The sequence below is a fragment of the Perca fluviatilis genome, chromosome 18 (genome assembly GCF_010015445.1).
Source record: "Perca fluviatilis chromosome 18, GENO_Pfluv_1.0, whole genome shotgun sequence".
NCBI lineage: Eukaryota > Metazoa > Chordata > Actinopteri > Perciformes > Percidae > Perca > Perca fluviatilis.
The window spans coordinates 26,508,863-26,529,002 of NC_053129.1; the positions used below are offsets into that span (position 1 = coordinate 26,508,863).

The 20,140-nt window shown below is 39.4% G+C and overlaps 1 protein-coding gene and 1 long non-coding RNA gene across 3 annotated transcripts in view; one reads left to right on the forward strand and one right to left on the reverse strand.

Annotated features, from left to right (window-relative positions):
* Positions 1–5,320: 5,320 nt before the first annotated feature.
* Positions 5,321–6,916, reverse strand: LOC120547099. Of its 2 annotated transcripts, none has more exons than XR_005637032.1 (4): positions 6,788–6,916; positions 6,063–6,189; positions 5,858–5,927; positions 5,321–5,736 (listed from the first exon to the last, which is right to left on the reverse strand). It is a non-coding gene; the product is annotated as an uncharacterized LOC120547099 (long non-coding RNA). The 2 variants fall into 2 exon arrangements; XR_005637031.1 differs by having other exon boundaries at positions 6,650–6,916.
* A 1,064-nt stretch (positions 6,917–7,980) lies between these two features.
* The window catches only part of map3k5 (mitogen-activated protein kinase kinase kinase 5), a 79,932-nt gene continuing 67,772 nt past the window's right edge, over positions 7,981–20,140 (forward strand). The window contains exon 1 of the mRNA XM_039781353.1: positions 7,981–8,932. Within this exon, the coding sequence (XP_039637287.1) occupies positions 8,509–8,932 (424 nt within the window). The 5' untranslated portion in view covers positions 7,981–8,508. The remainder of the gene's footprint in view (positions 8,933–20,140) is intronic.

Here is a 20,140-nt window from a genome sequence, read left to right on the forward strand (position 1 = left end):
TAAAAGCTACAATACCCACTAGCTTCAAACGCGAATCAAAGCAGTAGCAAAATGCTTAGATGTTGCAGTTGAGAACAAAACACCACACTATAGTTTATATTTGTTTCCATTTTCACAACTGCGTTATGTTCCACACACCAGCAAGTAGGGCTGGGCATCGTTTGGATTTTAACAATTCTGATTACATTTCCGATTCTTCCTTTTGATTCCGGTTCTTATCGATTCTCGATTCCGATTCTTTGAGTGGTGGAGTTGAAACGGGTCACATGCTTATTTCACAAATAAGAGGAAAGTATTATTTTGATTCAATGGTGGTTTGCAGTTTAACAGGGCTTTTTTATTGTAAAATAAAGCCACACTAGAGCGCCGCTTACTGTGCTCCAAGGCTGCAACACCACAAGCGCCTGGCTGCTATGGAAACCAAAACTTGCACATATTAAATCGGGAAGCGATGATCGGATTTGAAACCAAATCCTCTAAATGATTCCAATAAAGAAACTATTCTACTGGAATCGTAATATTTTAGGGTTGGGCATCGAGAACCGATTCCTACTTGGAATCGGTTCTCGATGCCCAACCCTACCAGCAAGTAGCGCAGGTAACAGAATTTTAAGCTCGGTGATTGGATGTTTTTTGCTGAAATGCCTCTTGGGAGTAAAAGTTAACATCTACCTCAAAGTTTTCATGTACACAAGCTTGCAACATTTTTTAATCAAATAATCAGATATGTTCCAACACACGTTTTAATATTTTGTGCAGATGATTCAACCAGGAGAGTAGAAGTGCTCCAACTTTGAGTCACGTAACATTGTCTATGGGAAAAAAATGAATGGAACTTTTACATAATATGAATGAATACATATTTTAAATAATAACTTTGACTTAGATTTCTGTACTTATTTGTAAAATAAAATGGTGCATTAAAAAATGACCATGTTGTGTGACCATTTTACGTACAAACTGTATCATCATCAGCCTATAAAATATAATACATTATTCAAAAATAAAATACCAATGTCATGTAAAATACTTCCAAATATGTGTTAATGCATCTAATATTTGAATAATATAATATATTACAAAATATAACACTGACATGGGACATTCAGCATATTAAGTACTTTAATTTTTGATACTTTAAGTATATTTTGATGATAAGACTTGCATTTTGAATGCTGGACTTGTAGGCCTACTTGTAAAGGAGTATCTTTAAATTCTAGTATTGATAAAGGCTCTGCATATTTTACTTTGTCCGCCACTGTTAATTATTGCCAAAATTATCAAAGTCAGGATATTACAAAAAAATATTTGTCTTTTAATTCAAGCGTAGGTACACTGCAAGCACTTGCCAGTCGTCTTTGCATTCTGTAATACCCTGAATATGAAAAAACGCTGGATCACAGCTTCGGGAGAAACTCTTCCTGCCTGCAGCCACAAACTTTCTGGGGCTCGGCGGCAGGATGCGGAGGCTCAGCAGCTCAGCGGCTCTGTGTGCCAGATGTGTCAAGCAGTGTTGGCTGGAAGAGGCAAGATGACTAGTATTTTTTTTGTAGCTTTTGTTTTCCTGCTCTTCTGTTTGGTTTCCCTGATGTTTTCAAGTATTAATTGTTGCTTATTAATGCAATAAAGTCTAAAATGTTAATTTATCAACAACCTTTTGTATCATATATTATCATATGTCAGACAGAGGGTGTGTGTGTGTGTGTGTGTGTGTGTGTGTGTGTGTGTGTGTGTGTGTGTGTGTGTGTGTGTGTGTGTGTGTGTGAGAAGGACAGAATGATGTGAATAACATTTTGATTTTCATATAAAAATGTAAATATTTAGTGATTCAATAATGTGTAGTTTGACTCACAATAATGTAACCTCAGCGTACATAGCACTTGATTTGAGTGCCAATAAGAAGACACAGTGATGCATAAATAGTTTGGGTGTGATTATCTGTAATTTGCCCACAGCTAAACGATGAAGAGCAGACCGATGTGTTGAAAGGCAGTGAAATAACACAGCCCTGTGGATGTGTTTGGTTTGGCAGCCTTGTCATTGAGAGCTGTTGGTACTGTGTGAAAGCTCATGGACGAATGTGTGGTCAATGTGGGACATCTAGTGGCAAAAAAAGGGAAAGGACACTCTGCTGTAATGATGTATTTACAGTTGTTTTTTTTATTTTTCGATTGCTAAACGACACTGGTCACAACTGAAACCACATGTGCAAAGCTCTAACCACAGTCTGCATCACCAACAGTCACCTGAACTAAGCAGTTCACATCACAAAACTCATTCCTAACAACACAACTCTTCACACACGTCTCAAAACAGGCTCAGTGCAGCCACACACTCCCAACAATCCTCACTGAGACAACACACACTGTCACTCAGAACACACTGAGAATAAAAACACTAGCATCAAACACCAACACAGAAAATACTAACTTTACATCTTTACAGTTTGAATAATTTAAGCGACTTTACCCAAACAATACTTTCATCAAGAAAAGCATGAAATCATTTTCTTTTCTTTTTATTGTATACCAGTAAACAAGGTACACAAGAATGAATGAAAATCCTCAGTTTGCTTACCTACACTATTTTACTGTGATAGATATACATTTTTATTTTGTACGTAGTAATTCACGTAATTACTGGAGATGTTACAAACTAAAGGTACGTAATAGTTCGGAAGTTTTACAAGTTTTTTTATCAACACATTGGATGTCTTCTTTTGCCATGAACCTGTATTATCTATACGGTAAATACAAATGACTGGGGTGTTCCCATTGCTTACACCTCCATTACTTTGCAAGTGCGCAGTTTTACTACAGTAAAGGAAGAGTTTTTCACATGTTCTTACTGTAACTGTGTATGTAACCTCAGACATCTTACCTGGACATATTGGTATCTTTGCTCTTTTACCTGTTCAATGTTTCTCTCAAACGGTACAATGTGTAACTATTTCATTCTTATTTGGTGTTTCATTTTTATATATATATATACAGTATGTGTTCACTAACAAGTCTAAAACAAGACACGTGCTTAGGCTTTCAGATGAAATTGCAATCAGCAGTGTTTGAAATGCACCAGACTGAAATCTATTCTGTTTTAAATGTGTGGTTAACAGTTTTGACAGCAGTGTGTTAGCATTTGAACGAAGTGTTGTTAATCCACAGTGTTGTGCAGGTGGTGGATAAAGTCATGGGATAAGCATGTAGAGTTTTGAAAACTGTGTTCAAGCGATGAAAAACAAAGAGTTTGGTTCACATGAACTGCTGCTGTGCAGACTGTAGTTAGAGTTTTGCAGTTGTGTCTCCAGTTGTGCCCCCTGTTGTTTAGCAATCGAAAAAAAAAAAACTGTAATCTATTAAATGGTGTGTTAGTTTCCCTGTATTCAACCACATTATATTTTCTCTGAAGGTTGAAATCGTTCAAAAACACTCTCACTCACACTCACTCACACACTTTTATGTCTGGTCTAACTGTTGCCACTGCAGCTTCAGTACTTCTGAAAGCACTTAATTTGACTCCATTCGTCTTGCCCCAAATACTGGAAAGTTGTGTTAATATTAAATTAAAGGTCCCATATCATGCTCATTTTTAGGTTCATACTTGTATTTGGGGTTTCTACTAGAACATGTTTACTTGCTTTAATGTTAAAAAAATTATTTTTCTCAATCTGTCTGTCTGAATATACTGTGCCTGTGTTTACCATCTGTCTGAAATGCTCCGTTTTAGCGCCTGTCTTTTTAAGCCCCCTTTCCAAAAAAAAAAAAAAAAAGCCCAGTCTGCTCTGATTGGTCAGCATTTTTTCCTGGTCTTCCATATCTGCTGTATCTGTAGCGGCACTTTCAACATAGTATAGTGACATCACAACAGTACAAGTCCTGACAGCTCATTTAAAGGCACAGTTTCTGAATATAGAGCATTTTTTCATGGATTGAGCGTTTTGATACTTTCACATTGTATGAAATAGATGTTATGTGATGATAGCATGTATGGAATGCCCTATGACTGCACTGGTGGAACTGTCCTGTATATGTGTCTGTCCTTGTCTTATGTGTGTATTTTGTTATTATCATATGAGTTGTGTTATGAAATGATAGTGTACGTTTAGTTTCTGTCTTATCATTTCTTATTTTGTATTGTTTATGATGTACTGTTATGTGTTTATTTGGTATTGCATTGTCACATTATCAATAGAGTTGTAAGGACCTCAGGAAGAATAGTAATGCAGAAACTAATGAGGATCCTAAATAAACAAACAAATCTCACTCTTTACAATATGGGACCTTTAAAGTAAAAACGAAAAAAATATTATTGTCAACCTACAATATCAAATTGAATGTCAATGCCACAAAAAAATCTGCAGATTTCGCTCTAGCACACTCATGTTAAAGCCCTGCTTTAATACTGAACATTGTCCAATATATACACAGTATTCTTTAGCAATTAAAAATGTCTCTCCTACCCACAGTGCAATAAGGTCACGTACAAGTATGATATAAAAGCTAATTAATATGTACAAATAAGATAAAGAAAGATAAGTAATATATACAATTAAAAAAGATAAGTAATGTGTACAATACAGTAATACATTTTAAATACACTCTAAAAAATAAAACATTGGATCAACAAAAAAAAACATGTTAATGTTTTCCACTAGAATTTTTAAGTTAGGACTGCTGGCAGAATTACATTAATTCAACGCAATGTTTTGAGTATGGTGAATTACCTTTTAGGCCACAATAAAACACATTTCTAAGTAACATGAACTTAATAATTGTCAACATGAATGCAAGTATTTAAGTTAATCCAACATAATGTTTTAAGTTAGGTGAAGAAGCTTTTTGGCCACAATAAAACACAATAAAAGTTGATCTCTGCAAGAGTTAAGTTGAGCCCTGTCCTATAATAAGGACAATTTCCTGTGTTTCCAAGGAGGCTAAGTTGCTCAAAACTCAACAGCCGTTTCGGGCTCCTCCTGCCCACAAAACAACCAAGGTTGGAGTTTTGAGCAACTTTCTTAGAAAACACACGGCTATTGTGATGCAATGTCTTAAAGAGTTGGAAGATGAGGATGGTGTGTGTGTTTGTTTGAGGGTGCCTGAGGGAAAACAGCAAGAAGATGACAAATACCTTCTGAAAGGTTGCTAGGAGTATTTAGAGGCATGAGGGGGATTTCAAAACTTGGCAACCGGACAGTAGCTAAGAGTGCTCAAAAATATAAATAAATTGAGACAGTAATATTCATATTAATTAGAACCATTTATTAAAATTAACAGTAGCACTAAATCCTTAAAAGTGCAAACAGCAGCATTTGTAGGCTACATTCTCGTAAGACACAAAACATGTACTCAGAAGCTTTATGAGGAGGTACAGTGTTATAAAATTAAGTAAAACCCTGTGCATGAATCACCATCCTTTGACTTGTACACATGAAAATGATCCAAAACAAAAGTTCCAGGCACTAATTTCAACATCAAATGAGCAAAGCTTCTTTCAATCAACTTTGACAGTACTCACATCATCATCTCTTCTCTCATCAATCAGACTGCTCACTGGGTCTCTTTGCTCTGGGTCTTTGCAAGGCCAGTCCATATTTGATGTTTCTGTTCCACTCCGTGCTTCTTCACACTGACCACATCTCAACTTGAACCCCTTGCTCCACGACACCAGGATACCAGGAAAAGATTAAGGCTAGAGTTTTTTTGTCCTTGCAAGGCACACAGCAAAGTGACTGAAGACCTAAGTAGGGAGATAAATTACGTAAAATAATTCAAGGAGGTGTGTGTGAACACAACTGATTTATTTTCTGTAGATCTGAATTACAAAACTAAAGGGTTAATGTTTCTGTCTCAGACCGTACTTCTTCACGGCTTTCTTCAGGAAGCTGATCACGTCTCAACTTGAACCCCTTGATCCACGACCCCAGGATACTGGATCAAGGCAGACACACACACACACACACCCCAGTATTTTCAATTTCACTTGTGAGTCTTCAATACAGTGACTAAATAAGTTTCACCTGTGTCATCGTCACTAATTCTAGATTGACTCAGACCGCTCCTCACCTCAGGGGAAGGAGAAGGTGATGTTGATGACACTTGAACCCCTTGGTCCATGACACCAGGATACCAGGAGAAGATTAAGGCTAGAGTTTTTTGTTCTTGCAAGGCACACGGCAAAGTGATTGAAGACCTGAGTAGGGAGATAAATTAAGTAAAATTATTAGAAACATGTAATGCCTGTTAGCAGGGTGGCCCACCAGTGGCCAAGTGTGTTTTTTGTGATGGGAGACAATCTTAAAGCAAGCCTTGTAATGCTGGTAAGTAAGATAAATTAAAACAAGATATAATATTTATAAGGAATTATGTATATTGGAGAGACGCTGAATGAAGCCATTTACACAGATAAACCCCAGGCAAAATCCAGCCTATAGTTAAAATGGATTAATTTGCTGAACAAATAGTGGTCAGCAACAGGCCAAATCAACAAGCCAAAATGGAGGCCTAGCCTCTTAGCAAGCAGTGGCTATTACTGTTAGCAGGCTAACCGGAGCGGTTAGCCTGTTTTCCCTGGCTACCTGGCCACCTATTACTCCCGCATTTAGCTAAGCCTACTCAATCAGGGACAGGCTACAGCTACTAGCTAACTTTACCTCGTCACACAGACTGTACTATCAACACTGTTCAAATTCGGACTTCCAGATATCGGTATTCGGTTACAGTAGGCTATCACCAACAGAATCCTGAGCGAATGCAAATATGTGTAATTAGCTAAGCATAAAATTACTTACCATTCACCACATTACACTTCAATGAGTTTCAGCTGTGGCCCTGTGGTCACTCGTCTGGCCTTGAAAATGCCCGCACATGCAGGAGAGAGAAACTGTGGGCCGTTGACACGTCATCAAATTGTATTTTACATTAACAGAACTTAAAATTTAATTATTTTTTGATTAACTGAAAATGTTAAGCTCTGACAAGTCGTGATAGTGTATTGAATCAATAGGCGTAATTTGTGTGTCATCCAAGCTCAATAAAATAACAATTACAAGTAAAAAGTCTAACAGTATATCAGAACTTGATTTTTTATTTCATAACAATATATATATTTAAGTAATGACTAAAGGTCCCCTGAATTAGTTTTTAGAGTGTAGTTCAAATGCAACCAAACATACCAAACAGTACAGAAAACTAAAGATATTGAAATGTGCAATATACAAGGAGGAGTTCCTGAGTGTCTTCTTTTATAAAGAAACATGTTTAAATGTGATGGTTGTGAATAGAAAATAAAAGATAGTTGCATTCCCCCATGTTTTATTGAGTCAATAGTATGTTCATGCACTGGCCTGTAATATCAAGTCTTTACCACAAGAGGTCCTCCTTATGATAGGAAAGAAAGGTGACAAACTAAATACAGAAGACAACACTTTTCTATGTGAATTTATTAAACTTAATGTAACCCTTATATATTTGTCAAAGAGAATAAACAAATCCAACGTTTGCCGCCTAGAAGCTGTGTAGCTTTTGCAGACTGGAGAGCAGCTGAAGTTGTTGCCTGAAACTTCTCACAGCTGAATGATGATCACTGCCCAAATCTACTTTGTAATCTGTTTGGATCAAACAAGATTAATGGACGAAACAATGCAATTAGTTTGCAACGTTATGAAATGCTTCCAGCTCACAGCCCTGAAAATATGGGCTCAATAATGTTCAATAAAGGGCCAATTTCCCTTCCACTTCTTTCAATTTCTGTGTATATTGTATCAGATGACAAATTGGTGATCTAAGAATTTCTAATTAGATTGATTAATTTCATATTATTAATAATATGAATTAGCAGCACGTTCGTACGGTCGTGTTGTTTTCAGTGAACTGCTCCTATCCTGAAGCACACAACTCCACATTTGGTCATCGTGTCCCCGCCCAGCTCCACCGGGCTCTCGCTGCTGTCTCTCCGCCCAGTGCGTGAGTCTGGAAGATAACAGTGGAAACTGGGCAGGGTCTGCCTGCACATGAAAGCAGCGTCGGTGCGTGCACACAGCGCAGTTTCTCTTTTACGAGATGACACGCCGCTGTGAGCCTTTAACTTTGACTTGGTGTGGCATTTCTCTGCCTTCCGGAGGCGTCGCTGCCCGGACGCCGGCGGTGTTGTTCAACTTTGGGAAGTGTGTCGGTTTGTTGTGAGAGCTGAGAAGGAATGCGCGGTTTCTGGTGACTTTTCCTCTCGAGTTCCCCCCCCCCTCTCGGAACAGCGACTTCGACCAACCTGCGGTTAACTGGTGTTTTATCTGAGCGTGCCATCGACAGTAAACATGCAGCATGATGTGTAGTTGCACCTCTGTCGCTGACAGACCGTTGTTTGCCTGCGTTAAAACGGAGGAAGGTTGCACGTCGTGCCTGTGCAGAGGCTCCATGGGTAACCGCCGTGCGTAACGCTGGCTCTCCATGGAGGACTACTGGAGAAGCCACTCATCTCAACCAACACTTTAAGACAGCGAGTGACCCTTAAAATATGATGAGTCAAGACCAAGACGGGATATCCTTACCGGTGCCTTGCTTCGGCGTCTGCCCCAGCAGAGAGAGCCTCGACGACAGTAGCAGCGGTGGAGGTGGAGGTGGCGGCGTCTTCGGTATCCCCGCAGCCGGGACTTTCTGGCAGGACTCGGTGGTCGTCGGTGGGGGGCACAGCCCGACCCCAGGGAGCAATCCGATGGACGGCGGGGGCTTGCTCTCCACCGGTAAGTCGTGCAAAAGCAGGCCGGTGACGGTGGCCTATGTGGTGAACGGAGAGGCGAGCCAGCAGAATAACGCGGAGAGCATGGCCCTGCAGTGTCTGAAGGACGCCTGCGATTCGGTGGGCAGCAAACTGGAGACGGTGAACTTTGGTAAACTGGACTTTGGGGAGACCACGGTGCTGGACAGCTTTTACAATGCAGGTGAGTCCAAAGCCAAATCTATGCCCAAAAAAACCCTTCCAAAACTAACTAACTAACTCGTTCTCAGTGTGGTGAACGTTGACCCTAAATGTTGCCTGCTGGGATTTTAGAATCCATCCTCTAAATGCATTTAACAGGAATTTACTTAATCTTTGCTCTTCCTGGTAATGATTGAACTACAGATCAATAGTCCCAAGTGTGAGTCAGTACCCCCCTAATGTGCCATAACGTCATGATGGCATGTCACATTAATGCTTACCTCTCTTCCAAACTAGTATCAGTGGTCAAAGGTCACACCTTTGCTGGATTACCTCTTTCTTGGAAACTGTTTGCCTGCAGGACAGGTTGCTGTGAGCTCTTTAAACACAACACACAGCTGTGCATGTCAGGGCTTGAGGCTGCAGCCTTCATGTCAGTTACTTCTACACTACAGGCTACAGAACAAAGCTGGAACTCATTGGGCAAAAGAGCATCACTGGGGTTGTTTAATTTGCTCCACAAATGTGGGGGTTATTGTTAATATTTCCCCCATGCATAGTTTCCCTCTTCCATTGTGCGCCTCCAGTGCCGGGGTGTCATGGTTTGAGCCATGAGGCTGGAATTTCCATTGGAATCTTCGAGCAGAGAAACAAACTTGAACCATCTGACTGAAGGCACTTTCCCCCCTTCTTAATCATATTGTATGTGTAATCTACTACTGGAAATGTTCAGCACTGAAAAAAAACTCATTGGAAAGAAAGCAGACCTTTTTTAGGGATTGTGGTCAAATAAAAAGCAGCTGGGCTGTCCAGCGTGTTGTGGAGCCAGGAGGAGCAGCCAGTGTTTGCATTTCACTCACATATTTGAGATCTGTATTTGTTCAGAAGATAGTGTAGAAATGAAACTGAATAGCCCAGATTCCTTAGATCCACGAAGCCTTTTAAAGAAGAATATCTTTGCTAAATACCAGAATATGATTGTCAAAGATACAACTGGGTTTCATCAAACTTTGATGAGCTCATTGTGTATACTGTAACTCTAGGTAGCAACTTAAGTAGCCTAAATACAAAAAAGAAACTTTATTAGAATAGTGATTTAAAAACTGAAAAAAAGATTTACACAAGAAGACTTAGCTAAAGGCCAAACATAAATAAAAATATGAATCTTTTTGGTCAAATTTCTAGGCATTAAAATAAGGACAGCTGTAGATAATAATAATAATAATAATAATACTAAAGTATGCTTCACAAAGTGCAGCATGTACAAAATACAGAACCTAGTGGCAGAAATCATTCTGAATTTTGTGAGAAATGGACCAGGAAGCTAGGAACTGTGATTTGGTTTCATCTTCTCAATATAAATATTTCCTTCATGATAAGAGTGTACCAGTGAAACCAGACAGTTGTATAGTTTCTGTTCAACACAAGACCAGCTTGTTGCTTGTCATAACATCATGGTATAAGTTGTACAAACACATTGAGTTCTCTTTTTTTTTTAGGTTGTCTACTGTGGAATTTTCTCATAAATTCACATGGGAGGGCAGAGGCATTTTCCCAGAAACACTCTGTTCTATCTCTCCAAACACACATGGCTTCATCCTCTTCCTGCACGACTGTGTACCAGAGATGCAGGCCAGACAACAAAAAACCTTTAAACAATGAGCTCAGAGCCAGCCTGAAAGTCTGTGGGTCCCTGTTAATTTGGAAAGATTCTAGTACAAGCTGTTCCTAACTGTCCTGAAATGTCCTCCTCACATGATACTGTGGACAAAGAGGACATTAGGCTAAGAGATGGCAGAGGCTGATTGTCAAGTCTCCGGGCCACTATACACCTGACGTATTCGGAAAAAAATTTAAACTTTTGACAACAATAATGACTTACCATATCTTATCATTCAGGGTTTTGTTCCTTACAGCCTAACAAGGGTTTTTCCTGGCTCAGATTAATCCTTTGGGGGGGACTACACATGACCGTAAGTATGATTGGTCCACATACAGTAAAGGCAATGAGTCTGTGTTACCTTATTTGACAGAAATCTATGCATTTACCGGTTATTTCTGACAATTTGATCAACTGTGTATTATGCTTGAGTAAATAAAACCCCAATTAACAAAACTGGTTAAGCAAATAATATTAATATTTAGATAAATCGCCAGGAGAGTCCTATAAAGCCTGACTCTGGAGATAAAACTGAGATTGGCGCTCATATTCAAGTTTATGTTCTGCTTGTTTAGTGGTTGTTTGGTAAATTGCTCTTAAACGCATCAAGAGAGGATTTGAATTGCTATGTTTATTCTCCATTCGTATCATTTTGGTACTTGTGATTTTTCTTTGGGGCTGACTAAAACCTCTTTGGGGGACGCCAAAAATTCCTTTATGCATGAAAAACCCTGCTAACTAATAATCACAGATTCTGCTTCCGGAGTCAGACATCAGATCTGAAGTTGTATTGATCAGGTGTAGTCGGTCTTACTCACAGCGTGATCGCTTGTTTACAGTGATGTTGTGTAAGGAATAAAGTGGATGAAGGAGTAAAGAAAAGGATAGTTTACATTTGGTTAACAGTAGAGCTGCAGCTAAAGATTATTTTCATCATGAAATGGATGTATATTTTTTTTTCTCTTGGTCTATATGTTGTCACAACAAACTCTCAAATGTCCATCACGATTTCCCGGCACCCAGCATGAGGTCTTCTAATGTCTTTGTTTTGTCCGAACAGTCCAAAACACAAACCTATTTAATTTAACATGATATAAAACAATGAAAAGCAGCAAATTCTCAGATTTGAGAAGTTGAAATTGGTGTCTCTTTGGAATTTATGCTTTCCTAATGACTTAGTTGGCAATTTAGTTTTATTATTAATTGTTTCAGCACTACTTGACATTGTTAAGGCCTCTATACACTGCTATAACAGTGACCTTGCAGGTTAATTTCACCACATGCTATGTATGCAATCTTAGTTGCTAATCTCTAAATTAGGCAACAACAAAGCGGTCTGTAGATCTGTCAACTTTTATCCACCCAAAATTGCAGTTGAAAGGCACACTTTTATTCTGCAGTATGGCTGAACTCAATCTATTGTTTTCCTAATGCGTAAACTATATTAAGCTGCATTTTCTGTCCATGTTATCCCTGCCTTCTGTAGCACTTAATGAATATTGTATAGTTGCAGCAACAGGGTCTAATGGTGATAATCAATGAAGCAATCACTCTTAAACCACCTACTCATAATTAATTATTGCTGCAGTGAGTTGTTGCTTCCAGTGGTCTCAAAGGTCACAGGTCCCAGGTCACAAAAAAAATAAGCCTCAGCTGATATCGCTACACTTACAAGCATAGCTGCTGATTCACTAGCCTTGAGTCATCATTATTATTTATGCAGGCCTTATTGTAGAACCCAAAACTGCCCTCTGTTGACTTTGACCACACACATTCACTGAGTGAGCAAAGTGCAAGGTGCTTTAGTGTGATTTTTAAATGCAACAGGCTGCTTCTGTTGAACTGGCCTGTGTCCGTGTGAACTGCAGTGGGAGAATGAGTCTGTATTTGCTGGATTCCAGATTTCTAAATCATCGTCAACTCACATTTTGTCAAGCAGTTCAAAGGTCTTGTGAATGACTGGAGGTACAGCCAAGCCAATCAGTAGCCTTTGTAGGTGGGGGTAATAGTGGTGATGTATTATAATGGCGTTCATACTAATAGGTTAACAAATGGTGATGTAGTCACAGCTAGCTGAGGCTATTGGAAATTGACTTGCATGCTACATATATTATAACAGCTCTGAAATCAGAACCACACTGTGTATTGAAGGAATTTGTTCAGGTACAATCCACATTAATAGAGGATCAAGTAAAATAATCTAAGGTTTTGATTGATGGCTATGTGACTTGCCGTGCAACAATGAAGTATGTTAAGTGGGCTTGCTCAATATGTTTCAGTTACTTTGATGTTTTGCGTTTTTTTGACGACATGATGACAAAATGACATTTTATATACAGATGCATGTTGACATCCTGATGCTGATAGAAACACATCCAGCCAGAGTAATAACAAAACACTTCTTTCTCCTGAAATATGACAAATAAATGATGAGATGGTTGCTAATGCTCTGGGAGTCTTCATGTAACGTAGTTAAATGATTTCAAACCAGCACATGTCATTTGTGTGGCAGGGAATCTCTACAGTGTCTGGATACCCAGTTACAATGTTAAAATAAAGCCGTTAATATTCATCAGGGATCAATTGTACGGACTTGTGCTTTTCCAAAAAAGAGGAGCTTAAAATGCAACTGGATGGTTCAAAGTTAGGATTAACAAGTTAAGAAATGGATTGTATAGCCTCTTTACATTTTTATCATGCATCAAGACGTTTTTTTTTTTTTTTTTTAATAACTTTTATTAAAAAAAATACGCAGTGTCCGTTGTCGAATCACAAAAAAATGAAATTGTCGTTCATTTATCGTGGTAAAATGTGCAATTGATCGTGATTTTGATTTTAGGTCATATCGTGCAGCTCTAGTGTTAGGTCATATCTGTGGCATTCAGTGGCTTTATCTCTCCAGTTGATCATTACGCTGCATTGCTGTGTAATTTACAGAGAGCACAATGGGTTTTTCAACAAGTCCTGAGCACTTTGAAAGCAGCGTCGCCCCAGTCTGAGTGTTTGCTTACCTACTTGTTTTTGTGCTCGACTCCACCGCTCACCCCTCTGCCAGCAACTCACAAATTATTATTCAGGCTGTCCACTTGTGCTTTTACTTTGTTGTATTGAGAAGGCTGAGAGAAGCCCATTGTTGAGCTCTGAGGTGAAGCGGTCAATACCTAGTAAGAGTTCTGAAAAGCAACAACATCTCTAAATGCAAAGTCAACACATTTTCTCACATGTATCGCTGTATTGCCTGCAGTGGCCCCTTAACTGTTCAGTTCGTCATTATAGCTGTAGATTCTGACAGGTTTGAAGCAAAATTCATCTGCATGTCTTCACAAAATAGGCAGTGCTATTTACAGGGTTGGTGAACTACTGTAACAAGCAAGCTAATGGCAAACAAGATAGCAAACTGGGAATATGCTAACCCTAGTCAGTTGAAATAGCTTTCAGAGTCTTTTTTTTTTTTTTTCAAATTTACATTCATTTTATTCGATTAGGATTATTGAAGAGGGTGGGGGGGACTCTCAGTGGATGCTAGCTTGCTAACTTGTCGCTTGTTAGCTTAGTCGCTAACGGGAAAATAAGTTCTGTGAACAAAACTTATTTATACCATCTACTCCTGTCTCATAACTAACTGCAAACCATTTCTTCTGGCGCAGTTTGTAATCGGACAGTGAAAGGTGGAAGGTTAAATAAAAGTGGATAGAGCAAAACGGCAAAATAAGCTACAACAGCTTTCTCCATTTTGGACTGTTGAGCTTTGTTTCCTTTAAGGACAAATCCGACGCAAAATGAACCTAGGGTAGAGTGACCAGATTGCCCGGAACTAAAACTGGGACGCGTGACTGTAGTGACACACGCTTTTTAACGTGAACGTGTGTCAACAGGTCAGACATAGATCCAGACCGATTAGACACAATTTTGCCAACAGCATACGTAGGCCTACTGCTCACAACATAATGGGGTATCTCAGTTAATATTCTTGAATTTTCTTGGTATGTAGCCTACATATCTAAGAAATGATATTAAAAGACATTGAGTGAGTTTCGTGTGGGACCAACTTTATTTTACAGAATTCGAGCATTCTTTCGGAAAATGCACCAACTGAACTTGTGAAAAACTTTGTGACAAGGCATTTTTCATTGCATGGCACTAAACAAATTATTTGGAACTGCTGCCACAGGCTTGAACTAAAGTTATGGTAAGACTTTACGGTAAGGGTACATGAATTATGAATCCATGCATGAATTAATTCATGATTTGTGCATTACTACATTCCTTTATATCTTGTGAATCATCAGGAATTGACATGAGTTCATAGCCTCTCATTCATGACCTCATGCATGAACAACCCATCAACCAAAGCATTAGGTAAGGTGGGTAGCCTACATCATTAGAGGTTGTCGGTTCAATTCCCAGACCGACAGGATAAAAATCTGGGTGGGGAAAGTGAAAGAGTAGTGCTTGTCCCTCCCTCAGAGCTGCTCAGTGGCCAGCAGATCAGACTGTGGTTGTACTGGGCAGCTTCCAGGTATGAATGTATGATTGTGATCAGGGCATTCCTGCAAAAGAGAGGCTGCTTCTCAGTGAACCGCCCCTGAATAAATAAAGGTTAAATAAAATTTTAAAATACGTCGCCAAATTAATTTCCTTGTTTCTGATATGAAGATGAGACGTGTGTGACTCTAACATCTCACATTTACCAACAACGTACAGCGAAAGACCATGCAAAACATTTCAGACCATCCTGCCAACCTGTATACATTTTAACATCAATGTACGCTGAAACGTTTTTTTCACTCTAAAGCACTGAAGCTGCTGCTGTTTCAATCCTGTCGGCTCTCTGCAGTGGGCAGGACTGTTGCTCAGTTCCCCCCACGACTGACTCGCGCACACGCACACAAACCCACACGGTGGATGCAGGAAAAACCGGAGATGAGAAGACACAATGACCTAAATTGAGGACAGCTCCCGCAAAATCAGGCATTTTGGGCCGCAACAATCTCAAAAAAAGGCCACAAAATCCTGAAGGGACTGGTTAAAGGTGAGAAATTCGGGCTAGATTTTGCTAACAGAGTTTCCCAGTTGGTGACGCGTTGTTGACAACTGAGGTTTGATGTAGGCGACTTTGGTTCACTGAACATATTTCAATGACAATAAACTTTATTGTGGACAAATGCCTCTGCCAAGAAACATACACAGACATAACCTGTTTCAAATTATTCATAAATAGGCCCATGTATAAAAAAAACACCTTATCCGTGTCCTTTCCCGTTGGTTGTCCTGCAGATAACACAAACAAACACCTGTCCATGTTCTGTTTCTATGCTCTTATAAGAAAACGGCAGCAAATCTTTTGTTATTGTGGCCTCCATGTTTTCACACACCTAATGCTCTAGGCTATGGCCAATCGTTGGTGGCAGTCATGCAACAAGTTGTTATGCCGAACGCCAATATAACAGAAGAAGAAGAACACGCATCCCGACCATGTGAACTCTGGCAGTCGGAAAAACAATGTAATCACGGGGGCGGTCCCTGTTATTCCCAGGTGGCATGAATGCAGCATAAGACCATGTCGGCTATGTAATCGCTGACAACCGGGACAATTTCATGGTGGTTTTGTGTAAACTGGGACATTTTAGCGTCCCGACAGGCTTTTGTCGATTAGCATAAAAACAAATCCCGGAGAACGGTCAAACTCATATGTGTTATTAACCCATAGGTTCATTTTGCGCTGGATTTGTCCTTTTTAAAGGGCAGTACTGTCAAGACAGTATGTTATTGGTTAATTGACACAAAATTCAGGTGTCAGAGTTCACTAAAGTTAAACTTGATGAGAGAAGTTCGCAAGGATTTACTTCGCCCACTCACAGAACACGCCAATTGACATTAATTTATTTGGCTTCCCGATTTCATTGTTTTGAAATGCTGGTGTGGAGAAAGCATGGAGCTTGTTAACTTAAGTAATGCAACCTGCTTTAAGCGTGCATTTACTTACATTTTGTGACTTTACCAGAAGAGGTTACTTTTCTAACAGTTTCAACATTTTAGATTTGTTGTTCTAATGTATCTTTGACAATGTCGCTTTAGTTTAAAATATTCTAACAAGTGAAAGACCTAAAAATTTAATTGAGGACACGGATGTAATACTTGCAGAGCAGGTGAGGTCCTACTATGTTCAGTGTCAACACTGCCAGGAGGCAGCGGACAGCTTCTTGTTAAGAGCGTCTCGTGATTCACCAGCATAAGACTGTACGCTCAGCTTCCCGACTGGGAGGCCGCGCTGCTCTGAAATCCCATCATTGTTTATCCTCCCTCCTGTTTACTCTGTAGGCTTGGCTGCTCGTCAGAGGTTAGAGAGCACAAGGTCAGAGGGATTTAGCCCACAGGCCACTCGCATGGCATCTGGGGAAATGGGACTTCACCTCTGAGTGAGAGGTAGACTGTAGGCACAATGTTGGTGAGGCAAAGTTGTTTTCATGATGATATTTCTCAACAGGAAGCGTAGTGTTCTGTAGAGTCAACATTTGAAAGCTAACAGTTTGTTCTTCCTCGAATGAGGAAGAACAAACTGTTAGCTTTCATTAGTCTTGTGAAATCCACATTACAATTGAAGCATGCCAGTGATAAAACACTTAGGCTCACTGTCATATCACATAAATTTTTTTTGCTTTGACATCTTTGCTTGCGCTGCAGACCAATCACAGTAATCCCCAACACCCCTACTCTATATGCAGTATTTCAACAGTAAAAACAGTCTGTTAAGAGGGTGTTCTTCATATACGCTGAACATGTAAGTGCAGTATGCTGTCGGATAAACGGCAGGGTAAAAGGCGTCTTAAGCACTCTGAAAAATGACAGGAGGTGGAGAGGCGGTGTATTAAAGCTTCCCTTTTAGGTCTTATCAGGGGTTCATTTAAGGTGAAAGGCGGCAGGAGCAGGTAGCCAGCGTTTTTAGAACACAGTGGAGGGTGAGAGAGTGGCTTGTATATCAGTATCATGATAATGTACCAAAGATCAGTGGGATTACTCCTGTTGTGTGGGCACTCAGCTGGGAAAAGTATATCTGGAGCAGTAACGTACAGTGATATGTAAAAGATAAGAACCTTTTAGGCACAATTCGTTTTCCTCCTACATACATACATACATACATACATACAGTATAAACCACATCCCTGAATGCAACAAGTTCTCAGTTGAATTATTTACATGCACTCTACAGTATCTAATAATAAGATTGTAACCAGGTTTGATTTAACAGAGGTGGTGTTATCAATAAGTACAGTACTTTACGCTACTCTTCTCACGTACGCAGCTTTAGGCTGGTTGGGTTCAGTGTTTGGATTCTGCACTTGCACCGCAAAGGTCACAAAGTGAAGCCGTTGTAAAAGTGTGTTTGATGAAAGTAAAACATGGGTGGTTGTGGGAAGGAGAAAATTATTTTTAGGCAGCGACAGAATAAGTGTTTAGAACTTTACTATAAAAACTACAAGTTAAAGGGTGTTTGTTAAGGGGCTCTGTAAGTTTATAAACCAGCAGAGATCACTTTTACTTACTCTCCTGTAGGCTGCCAACACTCTCTGGACATTAACCCAACTTTTGAACAAATTGGGGAAACTCTGGTCATTTTATGGAGTTACAGCAAATCTTTTTTTTTTTTTTTTTTTGATAACTTAGTTAATACTGACAGAAAATACCATGCATACATATTCACATTCAGTTTGAAAGTAATTAAACTTAAATTGATACACGGTACGTACATTGTTTATGTACATAACATTGCCTAGCGTGCAAATAATATACAAATGCCTTAAAATGGCATTTATGCACAAGCAGATACAGACGTACACAAGGCCGAAGCCATACACGTATGCACATGCATTGTATGCACACATACATGCAAAAACGTATACATCTAAGTGTTTTCTAACTATATCCCACCCCCTCATTTCCCCGCCTGGTGGTACAGTTGCGGTTGATGGGAATGCTACTAGTTTTGCAGGAATTATTTCGTCAAAAAGAATTGGACAATGATGACGCTAGAGGAAAAGTTAAAAGAACACAACAGTCATAAGGTTTCATCGTCTGGGAACATAAATATATTAGTACAAAATTTGGTACCAATCCATCTAGTAGATCTTGAGATATTTCACTGGATAAGTCAAAACGTTGACGTGCTGGTATTTCAGTCTGGACCAAAGTGGAGGACGGACCGACAGACAGACCTGTCAACATTGTCATCCCTAGAACCGTGCTAAAACTCTTGAGAGTAATGGTCAAATAAGCACAGCAGTTGCTTAATCCTATCATGTGAAGTAATTGAGTTAAGGTTGAAATATTTTTAACTCTGCATCAATGCAAATTCCTCTTCTTTCAGCAAAATCTGTAACTCAAGGAGGCAAGTCAGGGCAACAGCAGCACGAGTTTCTCCCAGCGTGTTTGTCAGATGTGGATGAATTCACATTCTGTTCTCAGCTCCCCCCCCCCTCTGGGCCATGGCACTGCAGTTTGTAAGATCTCACAGTGTGTAAAAAGGCAACAGGAGAACGGTACAACTGGAAGGTTGTTCTCATTTCCTGCATCGTGGTTTTTTCAGGGTCGTTTCTTTAAAGCCCACTTGTGCCTAAAAATAAATGGAGCATTAATCTCTCTGCTGGGCAGGGCATCGAAACTACAGAATAACTATTGTCTAGCATTTCCCATATTATTCTCTGGGGGTAGAGATGTATTTGTAGACTGAAATGCTCAGTTGAAAGACTTGTATGGTGCTTTTCTTCCATTCCCAGAGATGTATTTTGGGAGAATGCCTCCACTGTCTGTTTATACTTTGTGTGACATGTTGGCTTCACATGTAGCTGAACCTGACTTGGAATTCATTATAGATGTTTGACCACTTCTAGAGACAATTTCCACTTTCTCTTGTCAGTCAGTGACATGTGCCTCCTCAAGATAGTTTTGCTCCAGTCCTGAATGCATTTTTTGCTACATGTTTCTCTTTATTGTAAGTGTTGTGAAGAAGCAAATTTAAAAAAAGAAAAACAGCAACTGTAAAAATGTCATTCAGCATGAGTAATGGAGTCTCCCTTAGGGACAAACATGCACCACCTTGTTTAACCTGATACTGTTACGCAGCTAATTTCTGTAATTTTGACATTTCCAGAACTTTATGTGATGTGTCATGTTTTTTTTTATTTTTATTTATTTTTTTATCTTTGCAAATATCTGATAATAGGTGTATGACAAGCTTTGAACAAAACCTTCTTACCAAAACTTCCAACTTAAAACCAATAAGTTATCCTACAGAGCTGTTTCCAAGTGCTTTGGAACCAGTCCCGAGTCTTTTAGAGCAAGTCCAAGTTAAAGCAACTATTCAAATTGAAGTCAAGGTGCAACACTTTCTGTAGCAGTATTTTTGGAAGGTCAAAACTTAAATGTTTCGAGTCAACTCTAAAATTCTTGTATTTGTGACTTGGGTCCAAGTCAAATTTACAGGTACCCTGGGTATTTTCTTAATTTCAGATTATTTTTCTGGCCGTTTTAGGCCTTTATTTGAATAGGACAGCTTAGACATGACAGAGAGAG